The following is a 27,015-nucleotide window of genomic DNA, read 5'->3' on the forward strand; positions in this document are numbered from 1 at the left end:
TATACATATATTTATCAAATATTACCTACATGTATACATAAATAGAGACAGAAACTTACAAATATCCTCATATTAACAAACTTGGCACCGCAGACTTTTCCCAGTGAGTCAGACACTGTTGGTTTGAATCAGAGACACTTTAAATATCTCCTCGTCTAAACTAGTCACTATTTTTTAAAACTACATGATTCTCAGTGATTTAGCAGTTTTTTTTTAATTTTCTCTCTTTCTTTAATAGTAATTATAATAATGATATAATTTTAATTTCAATCAGGCCAGATGTACAGAGATTCCTCAGCTCGGTTAGTGAAGTTAAAGGTGCAGAATCAAAGAGGAATTTAAGACATAAAACAATGTTGTTTAATCAGAGGGGAGACAGCCAGGAAACACCCTGCTGGGGTTCAGTCACATCACTTAGACCATAAACACTGAAGAAAGGACAATTATCTTTTCTTTATTTTTAAATCTCATCACATATTCATGGATGCATATTTATTTCCTTCCCTTGTAAACCACCAATGTGAAAGCACTCAGAAAACCTGCAGAGAGTCCAGGTATGTAAAGGTTCATGCTTGGATCCCATGAGGCCTTACTTTATTTTTAAATGCGTTATTTTCTCAGGGACACAAAATAATTATTAAAACTCTCTGAACACTGTTGCTTTATGATGTCAGGGAAACTGTCGCTGAGCTCTAGAAGAAAGAAAAAATTGAGAGTCACCTACACCTAAACTTGGCAGATATATGAAAGTGGGTCTGGTTACAAAGTAAGAACTAGCAAACACCAAGAGAAGTGCAGAAATCTGGGGTTATTAATGTTACACAAGTCTCAAGTATATGGCTAAAGAAGTAAAACAGGGATAAAACCACTGACTAATTTATCTATGATATTGGGAATGCTGAAATGTCTCAGTTTCAATAAACACGTCCATGATTGACAAACTGGTAGAAGACATCTTTGACTTACGAGGAGGAACCCTGTGTGTTTAACAGGTGCTACAAATACCACTAAGGCTGTTGGCTTTTAAATAGAGCAAGGCTGTCTTCAAAAGACACATATCAAGTGAGTGCATGTAGAAGAGAAACACTGCATTATTAAGAACAGACTGCAGCAACAGAAACAAGTATATAAAGGTACGAACACCTGATGTATTTCATGTATTCCCCTTGTTTCCAAGTAAGTTTTGAACGTCAGAATAAACCACTTCCAACTGAATTGGCATGTTGACCAATTGTTGAGGGCTAATGTGACTGACTGACGTTAGCATATTGCCAGCTGATAGTGTGTTAGCATCCCTGCAAGTAGTCATGAAGTCGCCAAGCCTCTAAAGACAATAAATTTCTCTTCTGAGGACCCGAGAGTGTCCTTAATGTATTTCATGTTGGAATGCATTGACAATTATCACTTAGATCAACAGTGTTTAAAATGAAAAACACCCGGAGACAGTTTATTCTTCATCCTTCAAGAGCAAATAGCTGCACATAATGTAGTTCTTTCAATTGAAATCTTTGTAACAGTGTCTGTGCTTTGTATTGGAATGTGACTCCTTTATTTCTCCAACTAAACTTGACAATTGTACCAAGGATCGCATCATCTTTCTTCCTTTTTTTTAGTGTAAGAGCCTACACTTCATAACGGAATATATCCACTGGCTTCCCTTTGACCTCCAAAGAACAAAGAAGGAAGGTACCGCCCAGAGTTCATTCATGTTGTGGGATGCATGCAGCCTTATTAGATCTCTCCTGTTATCTCCAGGTCGGCTTTGTGGCTTTGGCAGAGTCTTTAGAGTGGCTGGACTTGTCGGAGAAGCTGCCGCTGTCGTTCCTCCGGTGTCCTTTGGGCGGAGTCAGGGAGTCGTGCGGGGCGAGGGCGAGGGCTGGGCGAGGGGACGCCCAGATGCTCTGAGTCCTCCGCAAGGACGAGTTGGAGAGATCTGAGGGTGATCTGGAGGCGGCGGAGACTCTCATCGAGCCCGTTCGGGTGAAAGGCGAAGAGATACCGGGTGGGGCGACGGAAGAAGATTTAAGGGAGGAGTCCGAGCTCGTGTGGGGTGAATGGGAAGGAGGAACAAGCGTGGTGTTGGTCCGTCTGAAGGAGGACGAGGCGGTGCTTCGGGCAAAACCTGGAAGCGACGATGATAAAGACGTAGAGGCTTTGTGCAAAGGGGTGACGGGGGCACTGATGCTGCCGCCACCGCCGCTTCCTCCGCCTCCCTGTCCTGCCTGAGAGAGAGCTCGCAGTGTGGAGCGACACATCTTCTCCTCCTGCGGCGGTTTGGGTTTCGCTACCGGTTTTCGAATCGACGGCTTCCTCGCCAAGTCCTGGTTCTGCATCTCCCGCGCGGGTGCCGGAGCACCGGAAGTCTTCTGCTCTTTTGAATCCTTGGGGTCCGGGGTCTTGTGGACGCTGGATCGTCGGGCGGATGATCTTTCCACTCGCCGGAGAACGGTGTTGTAAGGGTTAGGGGCGGCGACGGTTAGACCGTTGGGCGCTGCAACGCTAGAAGATCCACGGACGGGAGGCTTCTCAGGGCGAGGAGTTGTTGTCCGGGTGATGTGCACGACCCGCCTCATGCCCTGTTTCTCGGAGTTGGTGAGCGTCCTGACGGGTCTGGATTTGTTAGTCGTGGAGGTGGCGTTTGGCGTTGCGTTGGGTTTCGTCCCGGTAGGTCGGGTTTTTGAGGTAAGGGTGTTCTTGGCGGACGGTTTGGACAAAGGTGCTGGCTCCGTCTTTCCCGGCGCGGTAGAGTTTTTATTGGTCGCAGCTTTGTTTTTACTCTTGACATCCATTGGTTGTCTTTGGAGGGTCGCATCTCTTGGGTCATTGGTGGAGTTTGCTGCTTCCTCCCGTCGATTGGCCGCTTCTTTACCTTCCTCGCAGGCATCTACGGTGAGAGCGGGCGCTTTGTTGGCCGACGCCGTGGGCCAAACCTGAAGCGACGGGTCATCGTCACTGCGCGAGACAGGCACTGGTTGGCTGCTGATGGGTACAGGCACTGGCTTTTCATTGGCCGGCTGAGGTTCTGAGGGCGTGCGATTGCGATTGGCCGAGCCAGAGGAGGAGGATGGTGGCTGGTTTCCTCCCTGATTGTCACTGCGACACTGATCTTTGTCAGTTCGTACGTGTGCGTTGTTGTTGTCGGCGTGTGTGAGTTCAGCGTCAGCCGCCGCCTCACACACACCCGTCACACACCATACAATCACTGGATCCTCCTGCGCCTCCTCTTCATCTCTTTGCACATTGGATTTTTCTACATTCCCAACCTGGGACTTATCTTGGACCTTCTGGACTCGAGCATTGTCCACTTGCTCTTCCTCCAAATCTGTGATAACCAGATCGTCCTGCTGACGTCCACTTGAGGAGGCGTCAAACACCTTCAGCTCAGGCACCAGTGTGCACGTTTCCAAAACCACAGACATTTCCTTATCGGCTTTATCCGTTCTCGAGGGTTCCTCCCCCAAACCAGACTGAGTTTTATGGTCTGAAAGCGTCGTTTGGTTGCTAAGATCGAGGCCGAGTCCATCATCGCCATTGTTGTTGTGGTCAGACTGCTGGTTTGAATCAGAGGTAGGTTTTACTGTAACGTCCTTAGTGGGACTACTGGCATCTGCTGGGGTGTGGTGGCTGTCCGAGCCGAGGTAAGTAGTTGTTTTAAGATATGCGTTTGCCTTTTTTGGACTCCGGGAGGACTTGGGAGGTGACGGAGGGATTTGTGGCACAATCTCGCCTTGTTGAGGCTGCTGGTTTTCGGGGAAGGTGAATATCCTGGCCCTTGGACTTTGAGCCAAAGTCTGAGGCGAGGGACCCGGACTTCTAAGTGCAGGGGAAGCCGATCGAAAACCTGTCCTTGCTTCTCCTACTCCTCCTCCTCTCTGCAGGCCGACTTTGTGCTCAGGGGTCGACATTTCCAGGAGCGTGTTCAGGTCGCGCTCGGCGGCGATGAACGGCGAGCTGGACGGAGAGTTCCGGGAACGTCGTAAACTCCCAGATCGTCCCAGAGCGCTGGGGGAGCGCGGGTGGGGCTTCGGGGTCAGGAGCTCCATCAGCAGCCCCCCGTCGTCGTGTCGCGACATGGCCGCCGACATGTCCGCCTCGCTGCTGCAGCGCAACTTGAAGTTTCCGCCCACCTGCGACAGGGATCACACAAGAGGGAATTCATTACCAACCAAGCAGATTTTGCACTGCAAAAACTCAAAATCTTTCCAAGAATATTTGTCTTATTTCTTGTCAAAATGTCTAATTTCTAGTAAAAACAAATCTCTTTCCACTTAAAATAAGACTCATCACCTAAAAATTAACTTGTTTTCAGATCATTTTCACTTGTTTCAAACTAATTTTCAATTAAAATAAGTAGAAAAATCTGCCAGTGAAAGCAAGTTTTTTGTGCTCGTAATAAGAAACTTGCTCCACTATCAGATTTTTCTACTTATTTCAAGTGAAAATATGCTTGAAAAAAGTCAAATGTGTCAAAAAACAAGCTCCTTTTTAATGTGATGAGTCTTATTCTAAGTAGAATTAGATTTGTTTTGACCAGAAATAAGACAAATATTCTTGGTAAGATTTTGAGTTTTTGCAGTGTGTGTATTTGTGTTTCAGCGTTTGGTTGTGAGTGTCGTCCTACCTCCTCGCCACCAGCCCAGGAATGCCTCTTCTGCTCCTCCTCCTGTAAGCGCCGGCGTCGGTGGGCCTCCTTAACCTCCCTCTCCATGTTCTCCTTTAGAGAGCAGCACAAAGATATCACTATTTAGGTACTATGTTAAAGGAATAGTTCACCAAAAAATGAAATTCAGTCAGCCGACACAAAAAAGGTCCATTAAACTCGAAACAACGTCATTTAGGACATTTTTTTGGAGTTTGGAGTAAACTCTGGACTATATCCCTTCAGGACACTTGGATTGCAGCGGACAAGCAGTAAGGAGGAATATTACAAGATTTTTGTGTAGTTTTATGGACCTTTTTGTGTCGGGTGCTATTGACTCTCATATAAGGATTTCGTTGAACTACGAATCCCCCTCCCGGGTCTCCAGATGCACTTTGAGGAATAAAAAACTACTCCGGAGTATTCATCAGCATGAGGGTGAGTCAATAATGACTGAATTTAATTTTTTGGTGAACTATTCCTTTAATGTTTGAAGACAGGGTACAAGCAAGAAATATCAATATTAAAAGAAAAAGCTTTATTTTACAGAACAACCGTGATAAAAAGCAGTTTATCCTGTGTAATTAGGGTGTGTTGCCAAGATTTGACCAGCAGATATTCACTACATCAACTGTATCAGCTGCTCCCAAACAACAAACCATATGACCGCACATTATATTCCTATCAGAATGACATTTTTAGCAAACTTCTTGAAGGTTTTTCATAATAAAAGCCTTACAGTGCTTCACCAGTTTCTGCATATCCGTATATATATCTGCGTACCTTGACGGCCTGAGTGAACTTGGAGCAGAAGGTTTGGAAGATGCTGAAGCAGTCGTCCAGTCTGAACGCGTCTCTGTCCTCACAGAAGAAGTCGATCAACTCGCTGCCTTCGCTCTTCAGCTGCTGCCGGCTCCCTCGCAGCGCACACAGGGACGAGGCCGCCAACTAAAAAAATAACAGACATGAAAACATCAGAATAAACACCACAACACCATAAAAATAACTGATTTTCCATCCATATCCAAACGTTATTTACATAGAAATATGATTGGGACACTGATCTAAAAATTCCTGGATGTGTCCCTTTAATAGGATCTGAAATCTCCTCTAAACACCACACATCTGTTTGTGCTGCTGGGGTTCAGAGGTGAGTTACCTGCAGGAAGTCGTCCAGTTGCTGCAGCAGCTCCGTGTCTCTCTGGACGTTCTCCTCCAATGAGCGCACGCGAGTCATCAGCCACTGCATCTCAGCGTCCAGCGTTTCCAACGAGATCCTTCAAAAAATAAACAGGAAAAACATGATACTTGCAATATGACGTCTCTGTTGCATTTTAGAGTTTGTAAAACAGCTAAAAAAAAACATTTTTCCAACCAAGAAGAGATGAAGAATTACTATAAAGAGGTTTTAACCCTCGGAAGGAAGGAAGGAAGGATGAAGGGAAAGGAAGAAGGAAGGACAAATGGGAAAGATGGGAGAAAAGAAGGAAGGGGAAAAGGAAGGAATGATAGATGGAGAGAGGGAACAGATTGGGCCAACTGGTTCAAAAAGTAAGGAAGAAGTAATAACGAAGGAAAGAAAGAAAGGAAAAAGGATTGTGGAAAGAAGGAAGGAAAGAAAGATGAAGGGAGGGAACAGATTCATTCAAGGAAGGAAGGAAAGAAAGAAAGAAAGAAAGAAAGAAAGAAAGAAAGAAAGAAAGAAAGAAAGAAAGAAAGGAAAAATGATTGTGGAAAGAAGGAAGGAAAGAAAGATGAGGGAGGGAACAGATCAGGTCAATTGGATCAAAAGAGGAAGGAAGAATAAGTAAGGACGATGGGAGGAAGGAAAGAAGGGAAAAAGGATTGTGGAAAGAAGGAAGAGAGAAAGGAAGGAAGGAAGGAAGGATGGATGGATGGAGGAAGGGAACAGATTGGGTCAATTTGACCCAGAAGGACGACAGGAGGTTTTAAAAACGACCATAAGGACACTCAGAAACACATAGGAGCTCTGCTGTGATGACTATGAGCCAGCAGGGGGCAGCGTTGCAGAACAAATAGTGGCGGTGGAGCGCTGTCTGACCTGGCTGCAGCCTGGATGTGACTCAGCTTCAGAGGAAACTCCAGCAGCAGCTTGTCTTTCTTCTGAGCCTCCTGAAGGAGAGAGAAGAGAGTTCACACCGTCTCCGTTAAAAAGGTTTCCACTGATTTACATAAACACTGCGATCGGCTTCATCGTCGTTAACTGACCAGAGCGACAAAGTGCAGCAGGTTCATGCCCGGTTTGTTGGCTTTGGTGTCGGCCAGAGACAGGAGCGACGACAGCTTGAAGCCCACTGCGTTTCCTGCGTAGCCTCCCTGCAGGACAGTGAACGCAGCAGTTACACACACACACACACATCTGGAGCTTCTGCCTTTTGTCTGCATTAGAGGCACTTATAAAATTGTTATTGGGATACTGCAGTGTGACCTAGGGATGTCACGATTATACGTTTTCCAGGTACGATTATTGTCAGAGAAATAATCATGGTATTACGATTATCATGATTATTATGCACTAATTACATTACTCATTGTTTACACAAAATATTTAAAGTATCTATTAATATATGACCAGTTATTAATCCCCAGAGGAAATGTTTGAAATATTCAGGTCATAAATTGTCATCTGTACCAAATGTTTACGTTTTGGCCAGGCCATGCTTGTAAAAGAGATTTTTTTTATCTCAAGCAATTTGCCTGGTAAAATAAAGGGAAGAAAAAAAAAAAAAAAAGTTTATCTTAGTCGTTTTTTTATTTATTTTTTTATTTTTTTAAATTAAAAATGACACGCTAACATTTAAATTCCTACCAATTCAATGTTACGTTAGTTAAATGGACCAGTATCGGTGCATTTACCTTAATTTTGGCGCACATCTCTTGGTATAGTTCCAACATAATCTTTTTTGGAAAGTGACGGTATTTTAGAATCTTTACGATTAATTAATTGTGGCGTTTAATACTACGATTAATTATGAAAACAAGTAATCGTGACATCCCTAGTGTCCACCTAACTGACTGTGGGGCATTTAGGGGACATTTCAAAGTGTCTTCCTATGTGAGACATTTACAGGGCTTCTGTAAATTGTAGCATGTAGCTATAGTCTGCATGTGAAGCGTTCAGGGACCATCTGTGCATGTTCCATCATTAAAATATAAGGATGGACTTAAATGGATTAATAATTTAAAGACCTTATAATGGAACAAAGAGCTGCGACAGAGCAGAATAATTTGACTTTATGAACATTTAAGCTCATTTAGGGCTATTTCAAAGAGGGAAACGGTTTGTAAATGGTTTAACTAAACAGTCTTAAGCTTTCTATACAGTACCATCCTTCCCTCCTCCTACCATCCTCCATCCATCCATCTCTCTCTCTCTGTTTGTTCCTTTTGTAATTACTCATTCATGCAGTTTTTCCCCACTCACAGCGTTGAGGATGTTTCCAGCCTGCAGCACCAGGTGGAGAACAGCGTGGAGCTCCTCACAACACATTAACTCTGGAGGAGAAAGGGAAAAAGACGACAACCAAAAAAGAAAACATCATTTATTTGCATCAATGGACAGGTCCCAAAAAAACACAGCACCTGCTGGAAAAAGATTAAAGAGAAAGAGAGAGGCAGAGAGGAAGAGGAGAGACATAAACACACAGATAAAGAAGAAAAACATCTTCACACACTTCATAGAAAAGAGTTTATAATCCTAAAATCCCTGAGTGCATCTCAGACTGTGTGTGTGTGTGTGTGTGTGTGTGTGTGCACGGTTAGTTAGCAATTCAGGGAGTTATCAAGTTCACACACACTGCTAAAAATAATCCAGGTGTTAGTTTGTATTGTGTGAACGTGTGCACGCGTGTGTGCACGTGTGTATGTGTGAGCAGGGAGGAGAGTGTTGATGTTTCACACTGCATTTATAATCACCGACGATGGAGACAAAGCAAACGAGCAACAGTGGAAGCATCAGGTTTTTTTTGGGGGGGGGTTTTTGCTTATTGTTGCAGGAAAATCCCCCAAAAACCAACAGTATTTAAACGCCCCATGACACCGGTGTTAAAGCAGAAGAGACATTGATTCATTTTCATGTGATAAAGGTGCATTTTTCTCCATGAACTTGCAGATCTGCATCATTGAGGCTGGAAAAAAGCTGCTGTATCTTTTTATCTGTGTGCAAACGTCACATTTGATGTAAACCTGTTTGTAGTTTTCAAGTCAAAATGATGATGACAAATTGTAAAACTTTTGTAAAGCAGCATTAACAGATTTCTTTTGACATATTATCACTTTTAAAAGGTTTTTACTCTGATTCATGTTTCTGAACAATATTTTCTCTCTTTTTGCTCAGTGACTAGGGTGGTTATTTCTATCCTCTGACTTTAATGGTCAATTCAAACCAAATTGAATTTCAACTCAACCTGTCACACAATAAAACTGATGTAGTAAAATTATTCCCTAAATCGGTAGCTCACTTAAGCTTTAAAAAAAAAGAGAAACAAAGACTCTAGGAACTATTTTTCAGTGGTGGATTAAACCAGATTTGCTTTCAAAGCAGCACAATGGTGAAAATAACCAGACTAAGCCTTTAATTTCCACAGTTACTGAAGCAGTTGAGTATGAGAGCTTTAAACAGCAGGGTCCTGATGTAGCGGCGTTACCTTTGGTGGCAGAACGAAGGATCCTGATGTCTCGCTTCATGCCGTCACACGCCACAGGAAACTCCTCCCTCAGCAGCATGGACTCGATCCGGACGGAGTAGCTGCAGCGAGAGAGAGGGAACTGATTAATGAGCTCACAGAGACAAAGTCAAATACATGTCGCTGGTGTTTTCTTCAAATTAAAAGCATATTCCTCATCTGCTGTTCGGCTTCACGCTTGAGTCTTTTCAGTCTTTGCACCATCTGCTGCCGCAACAAACTCTGAGAGCTTCAGCTCCACAAGACGCTGCAGCATCTGTTTCTAAGTCTCTACTTCCATCAGAGAATCAGTTGACTCTCACAAACTGCTGCTTGTAATCAAGGGGGCAGTTGTCGGTCTGAGAAGTGAAGCTCACTTCCGTGTTCAAAAAACTGCAATCCCCTCGGCTTCCTCTGGGGGCTGGTGTCAGAAAGCAGCATTTCCCCATAGACCCCCATGTTAAAATCGCCGACTTTACATCCTCAGTAAACATGTTAAAAGCCTGGTGTCAGAACGTTTTTTTGTCTCAATCGATAGTTTCTACCCCCGCACACACTCTGAGGGGGGGTGAATTTTTTTTTAACTCCACCGTTTTACTGTTATTAGGTTAAAACTCTGGCCAATTAGGGCGCGGAAACGTTGAGTGACAGGTCTGAGCAGCTCCGTGGACAGCTGCTTCGAGGCCAGTGGGCGGGTTCTAGGGGTTGCACAGACTAGTCGACTAATCGACTAGTCGACTTTACTGCTCCACAATGACGTTTTTAGCTTGACGTCGACTAGTCGCTGATCATGTAACAGTAGGCTACAAGAGCAGCGGCTTGAAACAACAACTGAGTGCGCTGAATGAAAAAAATACGAGCGCCGTCAAGCTGGATGGAACGAGCGCGTACCAGACAGGAAGTCGGCCACAGAAAAGGCGAGAGAATCCGGTCGATTTTCAAAATAAAATAAATGATGATTAAGTTTGCTTGTCCGCCTAGATATTTGTCAGTTGCGGCTGCACACAAGACACACATCCATACACACAGCGCTAGAGACAGACCTGTAGCCTACAGACGGGTCGATGTTTGACCGGAGCGGAGAGAGCAGGAGAAGCTGCTGCCTGACACCAGCGCAGCGCCTATGAGGCGCTGCGCTGCCGCGGCCAGTGTGTCGGGCTGTCGGCAATTTAAAAAAAAAAAACTCCGCTCATATCGACAGCTTTACGTCGCGCACAACGACAACCAACAACAGCAACAACCAACCAGAAAAAAAGCTGTGAGTGAAACTGTGAGTGAGCAGGACTGTGACGGTGACGAGGCCTGTGTGTCATTTTCCTCCCTAATTGTTTAACGGACAGTAGCTACAGTATTATCTTTTGCACTTGTATAGGAGTGCATGTTACAGAAAAACAAACTGATTTACAGCTTGTTGTTTATAAAGCTGCTGTTCTGTGGACTAATTTCTGTGCATGAGCGTCTGTCAGTGAAAAATCTACAGATTGTTGCCAAGCATTTCCCTCCTCCTGTGATTTATGATGGGAAAAATATGAATGACGTCATCAGCGACTAGTCGACGTCGACTCGACTTTCATAACATTAGAGTCGACTTTTAAAAATCTGAAGTCGTGCAACCCCTAGCGGGTTCTCGGCCGGTAAATCCAACATGGCGCTGTTCAGGCCGCCATATTTGAGTCACAAAAACGACTCCCCAAAACCAATGGGTGACGTCACAGATGCTACGTACATAGTTTTTACAGTCTATGGTTGTAATCTGGATCCCCAAAGGTCAAAGTGTTTGTTACCACCAACAAAACCCACAGAGTGTCTGAGTGGAGTTCGGGTGCGGCCTCTCACCTTGGAAGTTCAATCAGCAGGTACACGAAGGAGTCGGCCAATGAGAGCTTAGAGACGTCGCCTCGGTACGACTTCAGCTTCTTCACCTGGAAACCAGAGAGGAGGACACCAACACGCTGGTATGAACGTTCAGTTGTTTGTTTATTCATCTGAATTCACTTTAGCTTCTTGCTGCTAGTGGTCTGGGTTTACCCATGCTGCCTTGCGCGTGCGATTTTATTCGCTCTGCAAGTCAGCCGGGAAACCATGGACCCAATTTTTCCATCAACAAGGGAGCGACTTTGTTGATAGCTTGTTGATCCAACATGGCGGCAGACACTTCGATGCAACGTTAGAAAGTGTTTCAAGTCATTTAGACCGCAAGTTTATTTTGAAAAAATAGCAACGTTTGGCTTTTTTTTCCTCATCGGATTTCTGTCGCTCTACATACGTCATTGGGTATGATTGATACGATTGGCTATAAGCTACGTACAGACACGATAGACATTTATAGCTCTGGGCTTTCGTAAACCACGCCTCAAATACGAAAAAAGTAACGGGTGGTTCCCAGACCGAATCTCAATCTACATTGAGATGAGGTCTGGTGTTTGCCAGGCTATATGCTGCTAGTGGACTAGTGGTCTGAGAACCGCTTCCTTCCAAGTCCACCTGAACCAGAACAGAGTCTGTTGTGGCTTTCAGTGAAACCGGTCTTGTATGGACACATCAAATTCATCTAGTTGTCTTGTTCTGGACTAGCCAATGTCTGATTAGGTCTTATTTGCAACAGACCCCAAGACTGACTTAGACTGCCCACTTTTGAAAAAAAAAAACAAGCCCATAGGTCGTCTGTACAAGCAGCTAACAGTTGAGTTTTATTGTAAGCTGTAGTAGTTATGACACAAGCAAAGATGGAAGCTGGTTGATGAAGACAAGAAGTTGTTGGGTTGGATGTATCGGTCGAGATCAGCTGCTTTTTGCCTGTTTGTTGATCTCTTTGTCTTTATTATCATGATTTCCTTAGGTTGCTCCAACCCTGACAACAAAGGTCCTTAAACCTTGACGAGTAGTTTCTTTAATCAAAAACCAAAGCTTTTCCTAAAACCTAACTAACTAGTGAACCAAACCATGACCACCTGTTTCCAGTACACCTGTTTCCATTGTAGAGGAACCGGTTCAGGAACTGTTCATGAGTCGTGGACTCGTTGGACCGACCAATTGTTGCTACGCCTTTCTCTGTTTCTAATAAAGTTCTGGTGAAGGTTCAGGAAGGACGATCTCTTTGCTTAAGTTCTGTCCAGTTCCTTTGGCTACAGACTCCTGGTCGACACTGTCAATGATATCTGACCATTGAACCTTCGCTTTCGTCGTGTTCCTCAAGCCAATCAATCAATCGTTGGGTCGTTGGACGCCCACCTCCTTCCGATTGCTAACTCCTACCAAAACATTATCAATTAACCTGTTTTTAACCAATAATATCTTTGTATGTGTCCTTTTACCCATTGTTGTGAGTACTTGTGGTATGTAGGGATGTGTGGTACCATTGTGTTGGGTATGTCTGCTCCTGCACTGATGATGTTGAATGGAAAAATAAAGTACTTTTGACTTTTGACTTTGACTTGAACCCATTTGCAGCCATCCAAAGGTTTCCCCTCTACCAACTTGTGTGTGTGTGTGTGTGTGTGAGAGAGTGTGCGTTCACCTCATCTGGCTCCGGCAGCAGTTTCAACAGCTCTCCCAGAGGCTCCGCCCCGTACGGCTCACTGTTGCCATGGCGAATATCGTCTACTATCGTCTGATTGGGCCTGGAGAGGAAAAAAATAATGGGGTTTTACTTCACAGCTTTTTAATGAAAGTTTGTCACTGAGGTACAAGAAAACCAAACAAAGGACACGCGGAGAAAAGGGTTGAAGGTATTTGCGTTGAGGAGCCTCAACCTGTCAATCATCCTGCCTCCCTCATACCTGTATGTCTGTCTGAGTGTTTGGTAAGCAGCACTCGGTCTGAACACGGTGCTATCCATACAACACAAACACATCCAGGAGTCAGGACACCTCCCGTCCGTCCCTCTGGTTTTTACATAACCAAACCTCTGCGGTCTGAAGAAGACGCCATTTTGTTTCCCATGTGGCTGTTGGAGCCACTGGAGACGTAAACGAAGCTAAAGGCTTGTAGCAACCAATAACCTAATAACAGCCAATAATGTAATCATTTTGGCCATTTTAAATGTAATAAAGCCAATAATGTAATAAAACTTTTGAGCTAATAACGTAATAACTTTTTGCCAATAATGTATTAAGTTATTACATTATTGGCTGGTAATAACTGGTGCCGATAATGTAATAATACATAATTATGTTGATAGCCTACAATGCTTACTTCTTCCGTTTGCAAACATATCATTAAGCATGGTAGAAGTGAGAGAGAGAGAGAGGTGAAAGATAGTACATATCTTGGATGACATGACTATGTCATCCACTATACCTATTTGTGATTGGCAAACTGCACAAAACTGCATAAAAGCCTTTAATTTTCAAGAACTGCCGTCATATTTATGTATTATTACTGTATTATTATCGGCACCAGTTATTACATTTTCGAAGGTTTTTTTAATACTAGGCCAATAACGTAATAACGTATTACATTATTGGCAAAAAAGTTATTACAATATTGGCTCAAAAATGTTATTATATTATTGGCTTTATTACATTTAAAATGGCCAAAATGATTACGTTATTGGCCGTTATTACGTTTTTGGTTGCTACAAGGCTAAAGGATTTTCATTTGAGCTACGTCAGTGATGTTTGAAGAGTGCAAATGTCGTTTTTTTTTCTTGCTGATGATGACCAGCAAATCTTCAAAAATCATCAAGCCATGAGTTCAATTCATCTACATTGTGTGACTGTGACATCACCGATGGTTTTTTACTGTGGTTTTGCCCGTTTCTTTGTCATTTTCTATCATCTCACTGTGACTTTTGTGTGTCTGTTTGTCATCAGTTTGTATCTTCGCGGTCTCTTGTTTTTCCTTGAGGTTGTCTTGCACGTCTTTATAGTCATTTTTCTGTCTCTTTGTGTCTTTTTGTAGTCATTTTTTGAATCTCTGTGGTCGCCATTATTCACCCGTTGCCTGTTTTGTATCTCTTTGCTGTCGTTTTTCATCTCGTTGTGGTTGTTTTTGTGTTTTGTCTCTTCGGGGCTGTTTTCCTGGAGCCACGGGGGGATGATACGAGTCACGACCCACGGACGGACATCAACACATTTTGGACTCACATGTCTGCGTGCGTTCTCCACAACAGGCCAGCATCGCCACACCTGTTTACCCATAACACCTTGGGATGAGGGCGCGCGGACGCATCACGCAATCTCTCTCTCTCCCTCTCTCCCTCTCTCCCTCTCTCTCTCTGTGTGTCTGAAAAGTGTTTGAGTTGTGTTTGTGATCAGATTCACCTCTTGAACTGTTTGAGGAAAATCCCGATGTTCATCCCTCGCTTGGAGTCCAGAATGGAGACCTGGTCCAGAGACATAGATGAAACACAGAGAGTCATAAGAGTAATACGTATTAGAGAAACATGTTTCCCAAAATTTGAATCAATGCTGGGGGAAGAACCAAAGAATAATAAATAAGCAGCAGTCTATGTCTCTGCTGCCATAGACCGAGAGACAGGGAATGACACTCGTCAGCTGACACACACATTTGTTGTTTGTTGTTTTATTCTTTGTATTTATACAGTAGACACATTTATTTCTACAGTAATCACAACACTATACTGTAGATGTTGTTTCCCTTAATTGTTATGATTATTATGTACAATGTATGTCATGCCAATAAAGCCATTTGAATCGAATTAAATTGAATTAAATTGAATTGAATTGAATTGAATTGAATTGAATTGAATTGAATTGAATTGAATTGAATTGAGAGAGAGAGAGGTGAGCAGGTGACAGTGTAAAGGTCAGAGCCCAGGTGGAAACTCTTCACACACACTTCACCTCCTCCACACCTTCAACAAACAGCAGCACATACACTTCAACATACACACATACGGGTCGATTAACGTGACCGACCCAAGAGCACCGGCCCAGAGGTCACGGGGTCACACACACACACACACACACACACACACACACACACACACACACACACACACACACACACACACACACACACACACACACACACACACACACTCACCTCCTCTTTGGTTTCTCTGAAGGAGCTGCGGCTCCTCCCGCCCCGGGTGGGCGTGGCCTTGGCGTTTGACTGACTTTCCTTCTGACCAAACAGCTCCTCCACCGTCTGGACGTCGATCTGGTACTGCTGCTGCACGAGGCCCTGAGTCCACAGGTTGGCCCGGCCCTTCACCTGCAACACACACACACACACACACACACACACTTATGTATTTCTATATCCTTTCATAAACACAGGGTTCCCACTCTTGAAATCATTTTCCAGGACATTTTCAGCTGCTACAGTCCGAAATTTGTAGCTGTGTTTATTTATTCATGGTACCTATCCACTGTATTTGTATCATTGCATTTATTGTATTCAGTATATTTTATCCTATTCTAAAGCCTGACCAGGGAGAAAGACCGCAAATTAGCTGAAGCTAGACGTCTTTGTATGCATCACATTTTCCCATTTTTTGTGGCAACGTTGTATGTATCGTCCTTGTTAATAATCATTAAAATAAAACAAAACAGTCTGACAGACATGTTATTACACCGACCATACACTAACACATCCCCCGTCCGTCCCATCGTGCTGTGGAGAAGTTGTAGCTTATTTTGTACATGATTGTTTTTATGTTTATTCCTCTCTCACTCCCAGAAGTCTCATTTAAGGATGTGCAGGCTGTGGCTCTGTGACTTATCTATGAAATAACCTCTTTCATGCTTAGAAATTATTCACAATTTATCACAGAACAACGTAAATATGTTGTTTTTGTTTTTATTAAACCACGGCCACTACAGCTCTCTGCTGCTCATCAATCTGTTACTAAAAGTATCTAGTTTTCTCGCGAGGTATACTTGGAAAAGAAATCCTTTAGTGGGGTCTGAAAAAGTCAAACAGAGCTCTGGTAGCCAATGTCATGATGTGATGAATAATTTTCCAGAACGTTTGACATTTTTTCTAATTTTCCATGCGTTTTCCATGACAGGACAATAGGTAGATTCGGCGTGCTCACTCTAAGGTTTCCACAGTGATGCTCAGGTGCCAGTCCAAAAGGTTCAAAGTGTGAGGGAATCAACAGCACTCTTTCTTTAATATAAGTTGCACAGCTGCAGTACAAAAAAGGACGTGTTTCGTCTAGCAGCCGTCCTCAGCACTGGTTTTGTGGGTGTGTCTCCCTTTTAAACAGAACCAGCTGGTCCAAACCAGTCATCACGGTATACAACCCAATCATAGAAATCATTCAGAGAACAGTGATATATTAGATAATGTATCGTACATTTTTTTTACATGCAACTAGGACAAAAGTGAGCCATCATAAATATCCATATCATATCAGAAAATAGCAACTTTTACGCACTGTGACGAGACAATAGGCTGTGGGCTCGACTATAATAAATAAAATACCACCACATGAAGTGTTAATCGACGATGCTCACCTGCTCCTCTGGTATCGTCTTCCAGAAGAAGCTCCTCACCCTCTTCTTCATCCTCAGCCCTGCGGGGTCTCCCAGCCCAGGACCCAGGGGCAGTAGAGGTGGAGGAGGTGGAGGGGGAGGAGGAAGAGGAGGAGGAGGAGGGGGAGGAGGAGGAGTTGATTTCATCTGGTCGCCTGCGATATCAGAACATCTCAGTGGCGTCGGAGGAGGAGGAGACGTCGGCACGGCGACGGCGACGGGGGCGAATCCCTGTCTCTCATTGGCCGGGGAGACGCTGCCCATCACGTGCATTCTCGCAACTGACTGGACGGGAGCTCGTGGGAGGAGAAAGGGCGGCGGCGGCGACGGTGCGGGTGTGCGTCGGGGTCACCGTGGAGACGGGCGAGCATGGCGAAGAGGAGGAGGAGGAAGGTGACGACGATGATGAAGACGCGTCATCGCTTCAGGAGGAGAGGAGAGGAGAGGAGAGGCTGCAGAGAGAAAGAGAGAGAGAGAGATGAGATATTGATTAGGGCTGCAACTAACGATTATTTTCATCATCGATTCATCTGTCGATTATGTAAACGATTAAATCGATTAGTTGTTTGGTCAATAAAATTTTGAAAAATGTTGAAAAATGTCAATCAGTGTTTCCCAAACCACAAGATGACGTCCTCAAATGTCTTGTTTTGTCCACAAACCAAAGAGAAACTCAGTTTATTGTCGTAAAGAAACAAAGAAACCAGAAATATTCACATTTAAGAAGCTGAAATCAGAGAATTTTGACTTTTTTCTTAAAGGGATAGTTCAACATTTTGGCAAACTGGCCCATTGCCATAATCCCTATAGTCATAGCAGTAGGTTTGTTACCTTTAATTGTTGGTGCAAGATGTTTTTAGAACGGCGGGGCAGAGCCGTGAGCTGCTCAGAGCTACGCTACGGAGGCTCATGGGATTTCTTGGTTTCCCTCATCAAACTCATCAAATACACAATCCAACAACTCCACAACGCTCTGGTGGACAAGTTGTGACCTGCACATTCACCACGCTATGAGATAATAACACAACGTTACCAGACAGAGTTGTTTTAGAGGGAAATTCATGCAAAACCACTGATGCACGTTGCCTTCAGGGACAGTTTTTCATCAAGCAGTCTCTGAATTTCCCTCTAAAACAACTCTGTCTGGTAACGTTGTGTTATTATCTCATAGCGTGGTGAATGTGCAGCTCACAACTTGTCCACCAGAGCGTTGTGGAGTTGTTGGATTGTGTATTTGATGCGTTTGATGAGGGAAACCAAGAAATCCAATGAGCCTCCGTAGCGTAGCTCTGAGCAGCTCGCGGCTCTGCTCCACCGTTCTAAAAATAGCTTGCACCGACAATTTAAGGTAACGAACCTACTGCTATGACTATAGGGATTATGGCAATGGGCCAATTTGCCAAAATGTTGAACTATCCCTTTAAAAAACACTATCAAAATAGTTTACGATTAATTTAATAATGGATTATAGTTCGATTAATCGCTGCAGCTCTAGTTTATATATCGATACATTCGATGTAGGTCAAAGGGGGCGGAGCTACGAGAAGGGAACGACTTGGAAAAACACTGAGTCAGCGCGTGTAGCAAAGTGTAATTAAATAAAAGTTAATTAAACAATACTGAACATTAAACATTTGCTTTGTGAATAACTTGTGTGTGTGTGTGTGTGTGTGTGTTCTCATAGAAACTTCACGTGTTTGTTTTCTCTGTGCGATCAAACAGCACACACACACACACACACACACACACACACACACACACACACACACAGAGGAGGAAGTCCATATATGGATAACATAGTTTAAATTCCTGCACTAAATTATTGAACACACACACACAGACACACACACACACACGCTGGTCCCCCATGTCGTGTGAAGTTCTGGATTCATGTCGACAAGAACACACACTTCCTGTTGCTGAATTAAAGATGAGTGTGTGTGTGTGTGTGTGTGTGTGTGTGTGTGTGTGTGTGTGTGTGTGTGTGTGTGTGTGTGTGTGTGTGTGTGTGTGTGTGTGTGTGAGTGTGTGTGAGACGTTACATAACTTAATCTCACATCTCTGTTTGATCGCCCGGTTTCTTCCGTCAAACGACCGACGTAATCGTGTTAACAACCCTCAGCGTGTGTGTGTGTGTGTGTGTATGTGTGTGTATAGTAGTTGTGGTGTGTTACTGCTGATCCATTTATTTATTTATTTAAATAAACCAAACTCCAGTTTAAACACAGATTCATCCATTTTTATAAAGATATACATGTACATTAATTGAATTAGACTTTATTACACACATTTTATTTAACTAATATTTGTCCTGGTGGTTAATGGTTAATCACAAATGACACATAAAGATAAATATTGTGAAGAAAAAGGTTTTTTTTTCCGTTAAAAATGATTAACTGAATCAATTTTGGTGTTTTATTAAATAACTAAACTGATTTATTTTATTTTTTTAGATGAAAAAACTAAACAAATAAAACTTTAAAATTAGTAGTTTTTTTGCAGGAGTTTGGTGAATGTGGTAGTTTCCTGAGGGACAAAGTGCAGCGACACTGAGAGTTATGTGTTTGTGTGTGTGTGTGTGTGTGTGTGTGTGTGTGTGTGTGTGTGTGTGTGTGTGTGTGTGTGTGTGTGTGTGTGCGTGCTGCCATGCGCTGCCGTGGCAACCGGTCAGAGGGCCACCGATCGTCGTGGTAACAGAGCGGGTTACAGACAATGAAAGTTTGTTTACTTGGCAGACAAACGAAATCAGGGTCACTGTGTGTGTGTGTGTGTGTGTGTGTGTGCGTGTGTGTGTGTGCGTGTGTGTGTGTGTTCGACTTAATATCAAACTATGTCTCTTCACTCATTCCTTCTTCACTTTCTCTGTCGTTTGTTGTCGTTAAATCTCTCTCTTTCTTTCTCTTTTAACATTTTTTCAGCAGCTTAATTGATTAAACTTGATGATGACATCATCCAGTCACATGACTCACAAACTGAAAATAGACCGGGGTGAGGAGGGTCACGACCTGGTTCACACGAAACGCCTAAACTAGTCGTTGTTCCACTGCTGCTGTACCGAATATTACTACTTTTACTACTACTACGACAACATGAACACAACAAGAGACAAAAACAACCACAAAGAGACACGACACAGCAACAAAAAAGCTAAATCATTAAAACATAGAAACAAAAATTACTAAAAACACACACAAAACAGATAAAACCGGTCGAATTTTCCCACTAAAACACTCAACAACTCCCAAAAAGACACAAAAACCTCAACAGAAAAACAAGAAATTAACAAAAAAAAGACACAAACGCACCAAGAAAATACACAAAACAACCAAAAAGAGGAATAAAACACTTGACAACTCTCAAAAAGACACAAAAACCTCAAAAGAAAATCAAGAAATTAACCAAAAAAGACACAAAACCACCAAGAAAATATAAACAACCAAAAAGAGGTATAAACCAAAACATGACATGACAGCAGAGACACTAACTACACATCTGAGACGGACAAAAATGAAAATATTTGACATTTTTTGCTTAAAAACTGAATTGATTATCAGATCAGTTGGTGATTAGGAGTTGGGACATCAATGACAAAAACAACCCCAAAAAAAAAAGACACTAGCCAGCAACAAGGAAGGTAGGCTACATCATAAAAAAAAGACACAAAAATGACCAAAAAGTCATAAAAACTGTTTGAAATTTCCCACAAAAACACAAAAATCTCCAAAGGAAAGACAAGAAATTAACAAAAAAAGACCATAAAAGACACAAAACAGCCAAAAAGACATATAAAATTACCACAATGACTCACGACACGACAGGAAAGACACTTTAACTACAAATCGGACAAACAAAAATGTAAATATTTGACATTTTTTGCCTGAAAACTGAATTGATTATTCAAACAGTTGGTGATTAGGAGTTGGGACATCAATGAACGACTGATTAACTGACTGTCCGCTAGTCACAAAAAGACCAAAATAACCCAAAAAAGACACTAGCCAGCAACAAAGAAGCTACATTATTTAAAAAAAAAGACACAAAATGACCAAAAAGTCATTAAAAACAGACAAAAACTGTTTGAAATTTCCCACTTAAACACAAAATCTCCAAAAGAAAGACAAGAAATTAACAAAAAAGACGCAAAACAGCCAAAAAGACATAAAATTACCCAACGACTGCAAAGACACTTTAACTACAAATCTGAGACAAACAAAAATGTAAATATTTGACATTTGAAAACTGAATTGTTTATCAGATCAGTTGGAGCTGCAGCGATTAATCGAACAATAATCAATTATTAAATTAATCGTCAACTGTTTTGATAATCGAATAATCAGTTTGGATACTTTTTTAAAGGGATAGTTCAACATTTTGGCAAATTGGCCCATTGCCATAATCCCTATAGTCATAGCAGTAGGACGCCGATCAGAGTCCGACTTCTTCCAGCTGCTGTCACGACTTTCCAGTGGCATCGACGCCCAGATGCATGCTGGGATGGAAATCTGCAGTGCACTCATTCATTCATTAGCTGAGCTGAGGCTTCTACGTGCCGACCCAGTTATGATGCCACTGCCTACAATACATCCATCTCATTCCCACAATACCCTGACCTCAATACAGAGAGAGTGAATGAGAGTGAATGAGTAACGTTTAGTGACAGTCATGAAGACTCCTCCTCCTCCTCCTCCTCCTCCTCCTCCTCCTCCTCCTCCTCCTCTAATGACTCCTCTGACAAACTGTCGGCTCATCGTAGTTCAGATAAAAGAGAGAGAGAGAGAGAGAGAGAGAGAGAGAGATGCTGAACGATGGGCGGAGGTCTGGTCCGACCGGATGTTTGTGGTTCCATTTGTGTTTTGGCCTCAGATTTGTTCTTGTGTGAAAAATCGATGGTAAATAATTAAAGGGATAGTTCAACATTTTGGCAAATTGGCCCATTGCCATAATCCCTATAGTCATAGCAGTAGGTTCGTTACCTTTAATTGTCGGTGCAAGCTATTTTTAGAACGGCGGAGCAGAGCCGTGAGCTGCTCAGAGCTACGCTACGGAGGCTCATGGGATTTCTTGGTTTCCCTCATCATGCACGTTGCGTTCAGGGACAGTTTTTCAGCAAGCAGTCTCTGTATTTCCCTCTAAAACAACTCTGTCTGGTAACGTTCTGTTATTATCTCATAGCGTGGTGAATGTGCAGGTCACAACTTGTCCACCAGAGCGTTGTGGAGTTGTTGGATTGTGTATTTGATGAGTTTGATGAGGGAAACCAAGAAATCCCATGAGCCTCCGTAGCGTAGCTCTGAGCAGCTCACGGCTCTGCTCCACCGTTCTAAAAACAGCTTGCACCGACAATTAAAGGTAACGAACCTACTGCTATGACTATAGGGATTATGGCAATGGGCCAATTTGCCAAAATGTTGAACTATCCCTTTAACTCAGATATCTATCTATCTATCTATCTATCTATCTATCTATCTATCTATCTATCTATCTATCTATCTATCTATCTATCTATCTATCTATCTATCTATCTATCTATCTATCTATCCAAGGTTGCTTCAGCAATTTCTTCACTTAATTCAGCATTGTTTCAACAATTTATTCAGCTCATTCAGCTTTCAGCATTCAGCCGTATTTTCCTTCAGGAAACGCATTCTCTTCTCTAGTTTATTTTCATGTACGAAATCAATCATTAAATTGTCTTTGTGTAGCCTGTAGCTTCTTTGTTTTTATTGGACAGCGATGAATACGACACCATGACTTCAGAGCAACGACAACATGTCAGTGAAAGTGTGCAGGACACACACACTCGTTTGTTCTCACACACACAAAAGTCACAGCAAACCTGTTTGAGAAATAATGCAACGACAAATATTTACACTACATATTCATCTGACCTCTGCTCTGCCACACACACACACATACACACAGCATACAAGCCTTTAAGTAAACACACAACATGACCTCACACACAGGGCCGATGGTGACTAATCACTAACGCTCTGCTCCGAGCCTCTCTCTGATTGGCTGACTGGTTTCTAATTAAAAATACAGCAAATGTTTAGGTTTAAACCAAATCCTGCATGTATTGGATGGCGTGCGCAGGTGGGCGGGGCTTGGTGACAGCTTCGTTGTGACATCACAAAGTAACCGTATGGCGCTTTAATATAAAGATCTGCATGAGACCTTTGCAACATTTCATATTAAAGTCTGTTTCTATGTCACATTTTGCGCTATTTAAACCATTTTTTTCACCGTTTCCAAAGAGATAATGCGATAGATAAATAGATAGATAGATAGATAGATAAATAGATAGATAGATAGATAGATAGATAGATAGATAGATAGATAGATAGATAGATAGATAGATAGATAGATAGATAGATAGATAGATAGATAGATACTTTATTAATCCCGAAGGAAATTCATCTGTCAGCTGCTCCAAACATTCTTAAAGAAAAAATACTTGCAGACAGATGTAGCAGCAATATATATATATAAAATAGAAAAAATAAAATATACCTTAGATCAAAATACAGTTTCTAAACGTAAATAATAGTAAAATGTCAGACAGACCAGAACACGTCACCTCAGGGAAACCGTGATGGATGATTTTCTGTTATTTCACAGATTAATCTATAAACCGGCAGATTAACTAGTAATAAAAAATAATCGTTGGTGGAAATTTTCCATGATGGACGGACACGGCGGTGCAACTTTTCCTGCCTATGAATTCGTCCTCTGTCTGCAAACCACAAAACCGCCACCTGTGACCTGCAGGAGTTTTCAGGTGAGTCAGCAGCGGACAGGTGTGTCCTCTCCTCTCGGTGAAAGGACGTTACTTTCAGGTCTGCTCTTTTTTTTTTCTAAAATACTACTGGACACAAGCTGTGTTTGTCAAAGAAGGAAACCCTAACCCCTAAAAGCAGCACATCAGCGCAGGTGGTTTCAAAGAGTTAATTCTTATATGAATATGTAGATGATTATTTAACCATATGGGTGTAAGCGAACTTGTGTACTCGAGATATCACGTGCACAGACATATATGTACATATACTTTAGTTTTTTCCTTTTCCTTTTTGCTGTTTCTTTTACGTCTATAAGGGCACAACATGGCAAGCATTTGTATTACTTAGCCACATCATATTGTACCCATACTAGCTTTTGTCCATTACACTGATGCTACCTATGTTTTGTGCAAAAAAACGTGAAAAATAAAGTTTAAAAAAAAAAGAGTTAATTCTCAGAAACAAGAGTTAAAGCAGAAGTAAGTGATATTTTTGTGTTAATATAAGTCTTAAATAGTTCTATCTTCCCACAGCAATCACTTAGAGTGTTTGGACCGAAACACGGGTCTCTCAGTCACTCTGCTCTGCTCTGAGCCGAAGAGAAAACTTTTCTCGTATCCTACAAGTTTTATCCAATGAGGAGAGAGAACGGCATGAAGGGCTGTGTGTGCAGCCAAGGGACGCCGTGAATGTGGTGACGTAGGGACGAGGACCAATAGATCCATGACGAGGGCGGGGGCTGCTAACTCCATCGGCTGACAAGACGTTATGGTGCGTTCAAGGCAACCCGTAACTCGTGTTTTTCCGACCTGTGAAGTGGTACCAGTTCGATCTGGTATGACTTCACGGGTCGGAAGTTACGAGTGGCCGTTATAGTGACTTTCACAGGTAAAACAGGTCGGAAAAACACGAGTGGGTTGCCTGGAACGCTACAAAGTCGTAAGTTGTGACTTGAAGCTGTAATTTACGGTTTCAAAAGCCTGCCTGGAACGCAGCATTAGCGAAAACGACCGGATCGCTTACTTCTGCTTTAAAAGCTCCTCAAATTCATTTAGAAAAATATAGTAATTCATTGATGTGAAAAATAAGAAATGTACTCTTACTTAAAGTAAATTTAAAAGCATGCAATTTGGATACTTAAATACCTTTAATTAAAAGCAAGTACTTTTTTACTCTCAAGTAACATGTCGACTGAGCTACTTTTACTTGTAACAGAGTAAATTTTGACCAGTAGTATTTGTACTCTTACTCAAGTACTGGGGTCGAGTACTCTGTCCATCTCTGTCCAGACTCACTGAGGGTAAAACACCACCACCACCACCACCACCACCATGATCCTCCTCCAGCCCGCTGCTGTCACTCATCTTAATGCTTTTTTCCGTCAGTTTAGGCCTGAAGTTTCTCCAGTGACTCAGTGGAAAGAAAAAAAAAACAAAGCCTGGGTTTTTTAATATGAAACTAATATGAAGGTTTTGGTCGAGCCGGGACAAAATAAATGCCGGTTTGCTGCACATTCTGCTGAAGGAAGGAGGACGGAGGACGGAGGAGACACCCAGACCCGGGTTTCTAATCCCCGGTGGTTGACACTGAGGTCGGACTCAGATAGTTTCCAGCCTGAGCTGCTCTGTGACGTCCGACCGCTGCTGCCAATACAGCAGCAGAGGCTCTGCAGGTGACAGGCTTATATAATAATAACCACTCATCAATTATTCCCACTTCTCATTTAAATGAGCTCCACGTAAACAAAGATACACAGCGTATAGTGTGTTATCAGGCCTGTGTTTAACTAGAGGGCATTAAGAGTTGGTGACTAACTACTGTACCAGTCTTAAAGGGTTCAACAGTTGGATAAATCTGCATTTAAGGTTTTAACAACTGGTTGAATCACCTGGTTTGGACCAGTTCAGTGTTTGTTAACTCCATTTTATCTGATAATAACGATCAGTATCAAGTCAATCATCTGAATAATGAATAATGTTTGTTTCATGAGTATTTCTCCAGAACTGCAAAGAGCAGCTACATGTATTTGCTGCTTTTCTCAGCTTGTTATCTTTGCAAACCTGAGTATTTGTGGACAAAACCTTCAAACGAACCAATGATAAAAGCAACTGTATAGTAGCAGGCCTATATTACATGATCTACTTATGTTTTCCCTTCTTTAAACCAGACTTATTCAGAAGATTTTGGATGTTTGGATGTTTTAGCTCGATTTCTCAGTGTGAATTTTTGATTTAAAACCATTATTTCTGAAATATGTGACTGTCTTGGTCCAATAGGTTTTGAAATTGTACTGTAAATGCCGTGGTTATAATGTTCTATTCATAGACAAATGTGATAATTTGATGCTGTGAAGGAACAAGTCTCCGATTTTTAGATTTTCTATGTAACACATTTCCTTCCTTTGTGCCGTTCCTGTCCATCAGAGAGGAGGCGACGGGCTGAAACAGTGAACAGAGACAGAAAAGAAGCTGTGACCAATTATAACTATCACGTCACTGTCACCTCGTCGGAGCAGAAAACGTCTGATTAACAGCTCGACAGCGTTGTCGTGACGAACACACAAAAAAAGGAAAAGTGCTCCACAGCAGCAGGATTTACAGCCTGTTCATTTCCCTCCCTCTGGTGATTTCTTTAGGTTTACAGGCCGACTGGCTGTTGCTCAGCAGTCTGACAGATTAGCTCCCACACTCTCTCTCTCCAGCAGTGACAGATCTCCTAACGCTTCAGTCGGAGGATTACAGCGGCGGGTCAGCAGACCGCACTGTCAGCCTGGAAATATGGGAAAGAAAGCGGATGAGCAGAGAAACCCTGAAACTCCCGGAGCTCCTCAGAGACGATCCAAAAAAGCTCCAGACACAACTCCAGTGGGAGATGAAGATAGAAAGTCTAAACCTGGAGTTAGGATTATTTCCAGAGGTCAATGATAACATTATGAGAAACTAACCAACAAGGTTCTCTGGAAATAATCAAGAAACCACTTTAAAAAGCACTGACACAAATAATCTCAAGCTATTAATGGAAATTTTCGTTGATGCTCCAAATAAGAAACTACCCAGAAATCATCAATCAATACCAAACAAGGCACCGCCAATAAATATTTCGAATAACCTTTCCATAAATTACCAAACCGTCCAAGAATCAACCCATCAATTACCAATGCATGTCCAAGAAAACCATTCAAGAAACTAGCAAAATAGATATCAGAGAGTCCTTCCATTGACTACCAATGAATAACCAATAACCTAAGAGTTTATGCAAGAATCAACCAATCAGTCACCAATAAATACACAAGAATGTTCCCATCAATCCACAATGCCTGAGTAAGAAACCAATCTGCCAATAAATATCCAAGAGTCTTTCTATGAATGACCAACAACCCATCACCGAAACCATCCAAGACCATACCAATCAATATCTAAGACAGCATCCAACAATCAAACCATTAATCACCAATAAATACCCAA

General features: G+C 42.4%; 1 protein-coding gene across 1 annotated transcript; it reads right to left on the reverse strand.

Annotated features, from left to right (window-relative positions):
• Positions 1-1,745: 1,745 nt before the first annotated feature.
• LOC311002101 (uncharacterized protein) lies at positions 1,746-17,175 on the reverse strand (the record flags this gene model as incomplete). Its single annotated transcript, XM_083993332.1, has 13 exons — positions 16,755-17,175; positions 15,334-15,504; positions 14,589-14,650; positions 12,842-12,944; positions 11,161-11,246; positions 9,307-9,407; positions 8,085-8,155; positions 6,869-6,976; positions 6,702-6,772; positions 5,799-5,916; positions 5,423-5,587; positions 4,622-4,714; positions 1,746-4,127 (listed from the first exon to the last, which is right to left on the reverse strand). The coding sequence occupies exons 1-13, from the start codon at positions 17,043-17,045 to the stop codon at positions 1,746-1,748; spliced, it is 3,822 nt and encodes a 1,273-aa protein (XP_083849458.1). The 5' UTR covers positions 17,046-17,175.
• Between the last annotated feature and the right edge of the window lie 9,840 nt (positions 17,176-27,015).

This window comes from Trachurus trachurus (genome assembly GCF_905171665.1).
Source record: "Trachurus trachurus genome assembly, chromosome: 18".
NCBI classification, from domain to species: domain Eukaryota; kingdom Metazoa; phylum Chordata; class Actinopteri; order Carangiformes; family Carangidae; genus Trachurus; species Trachurus trachurus.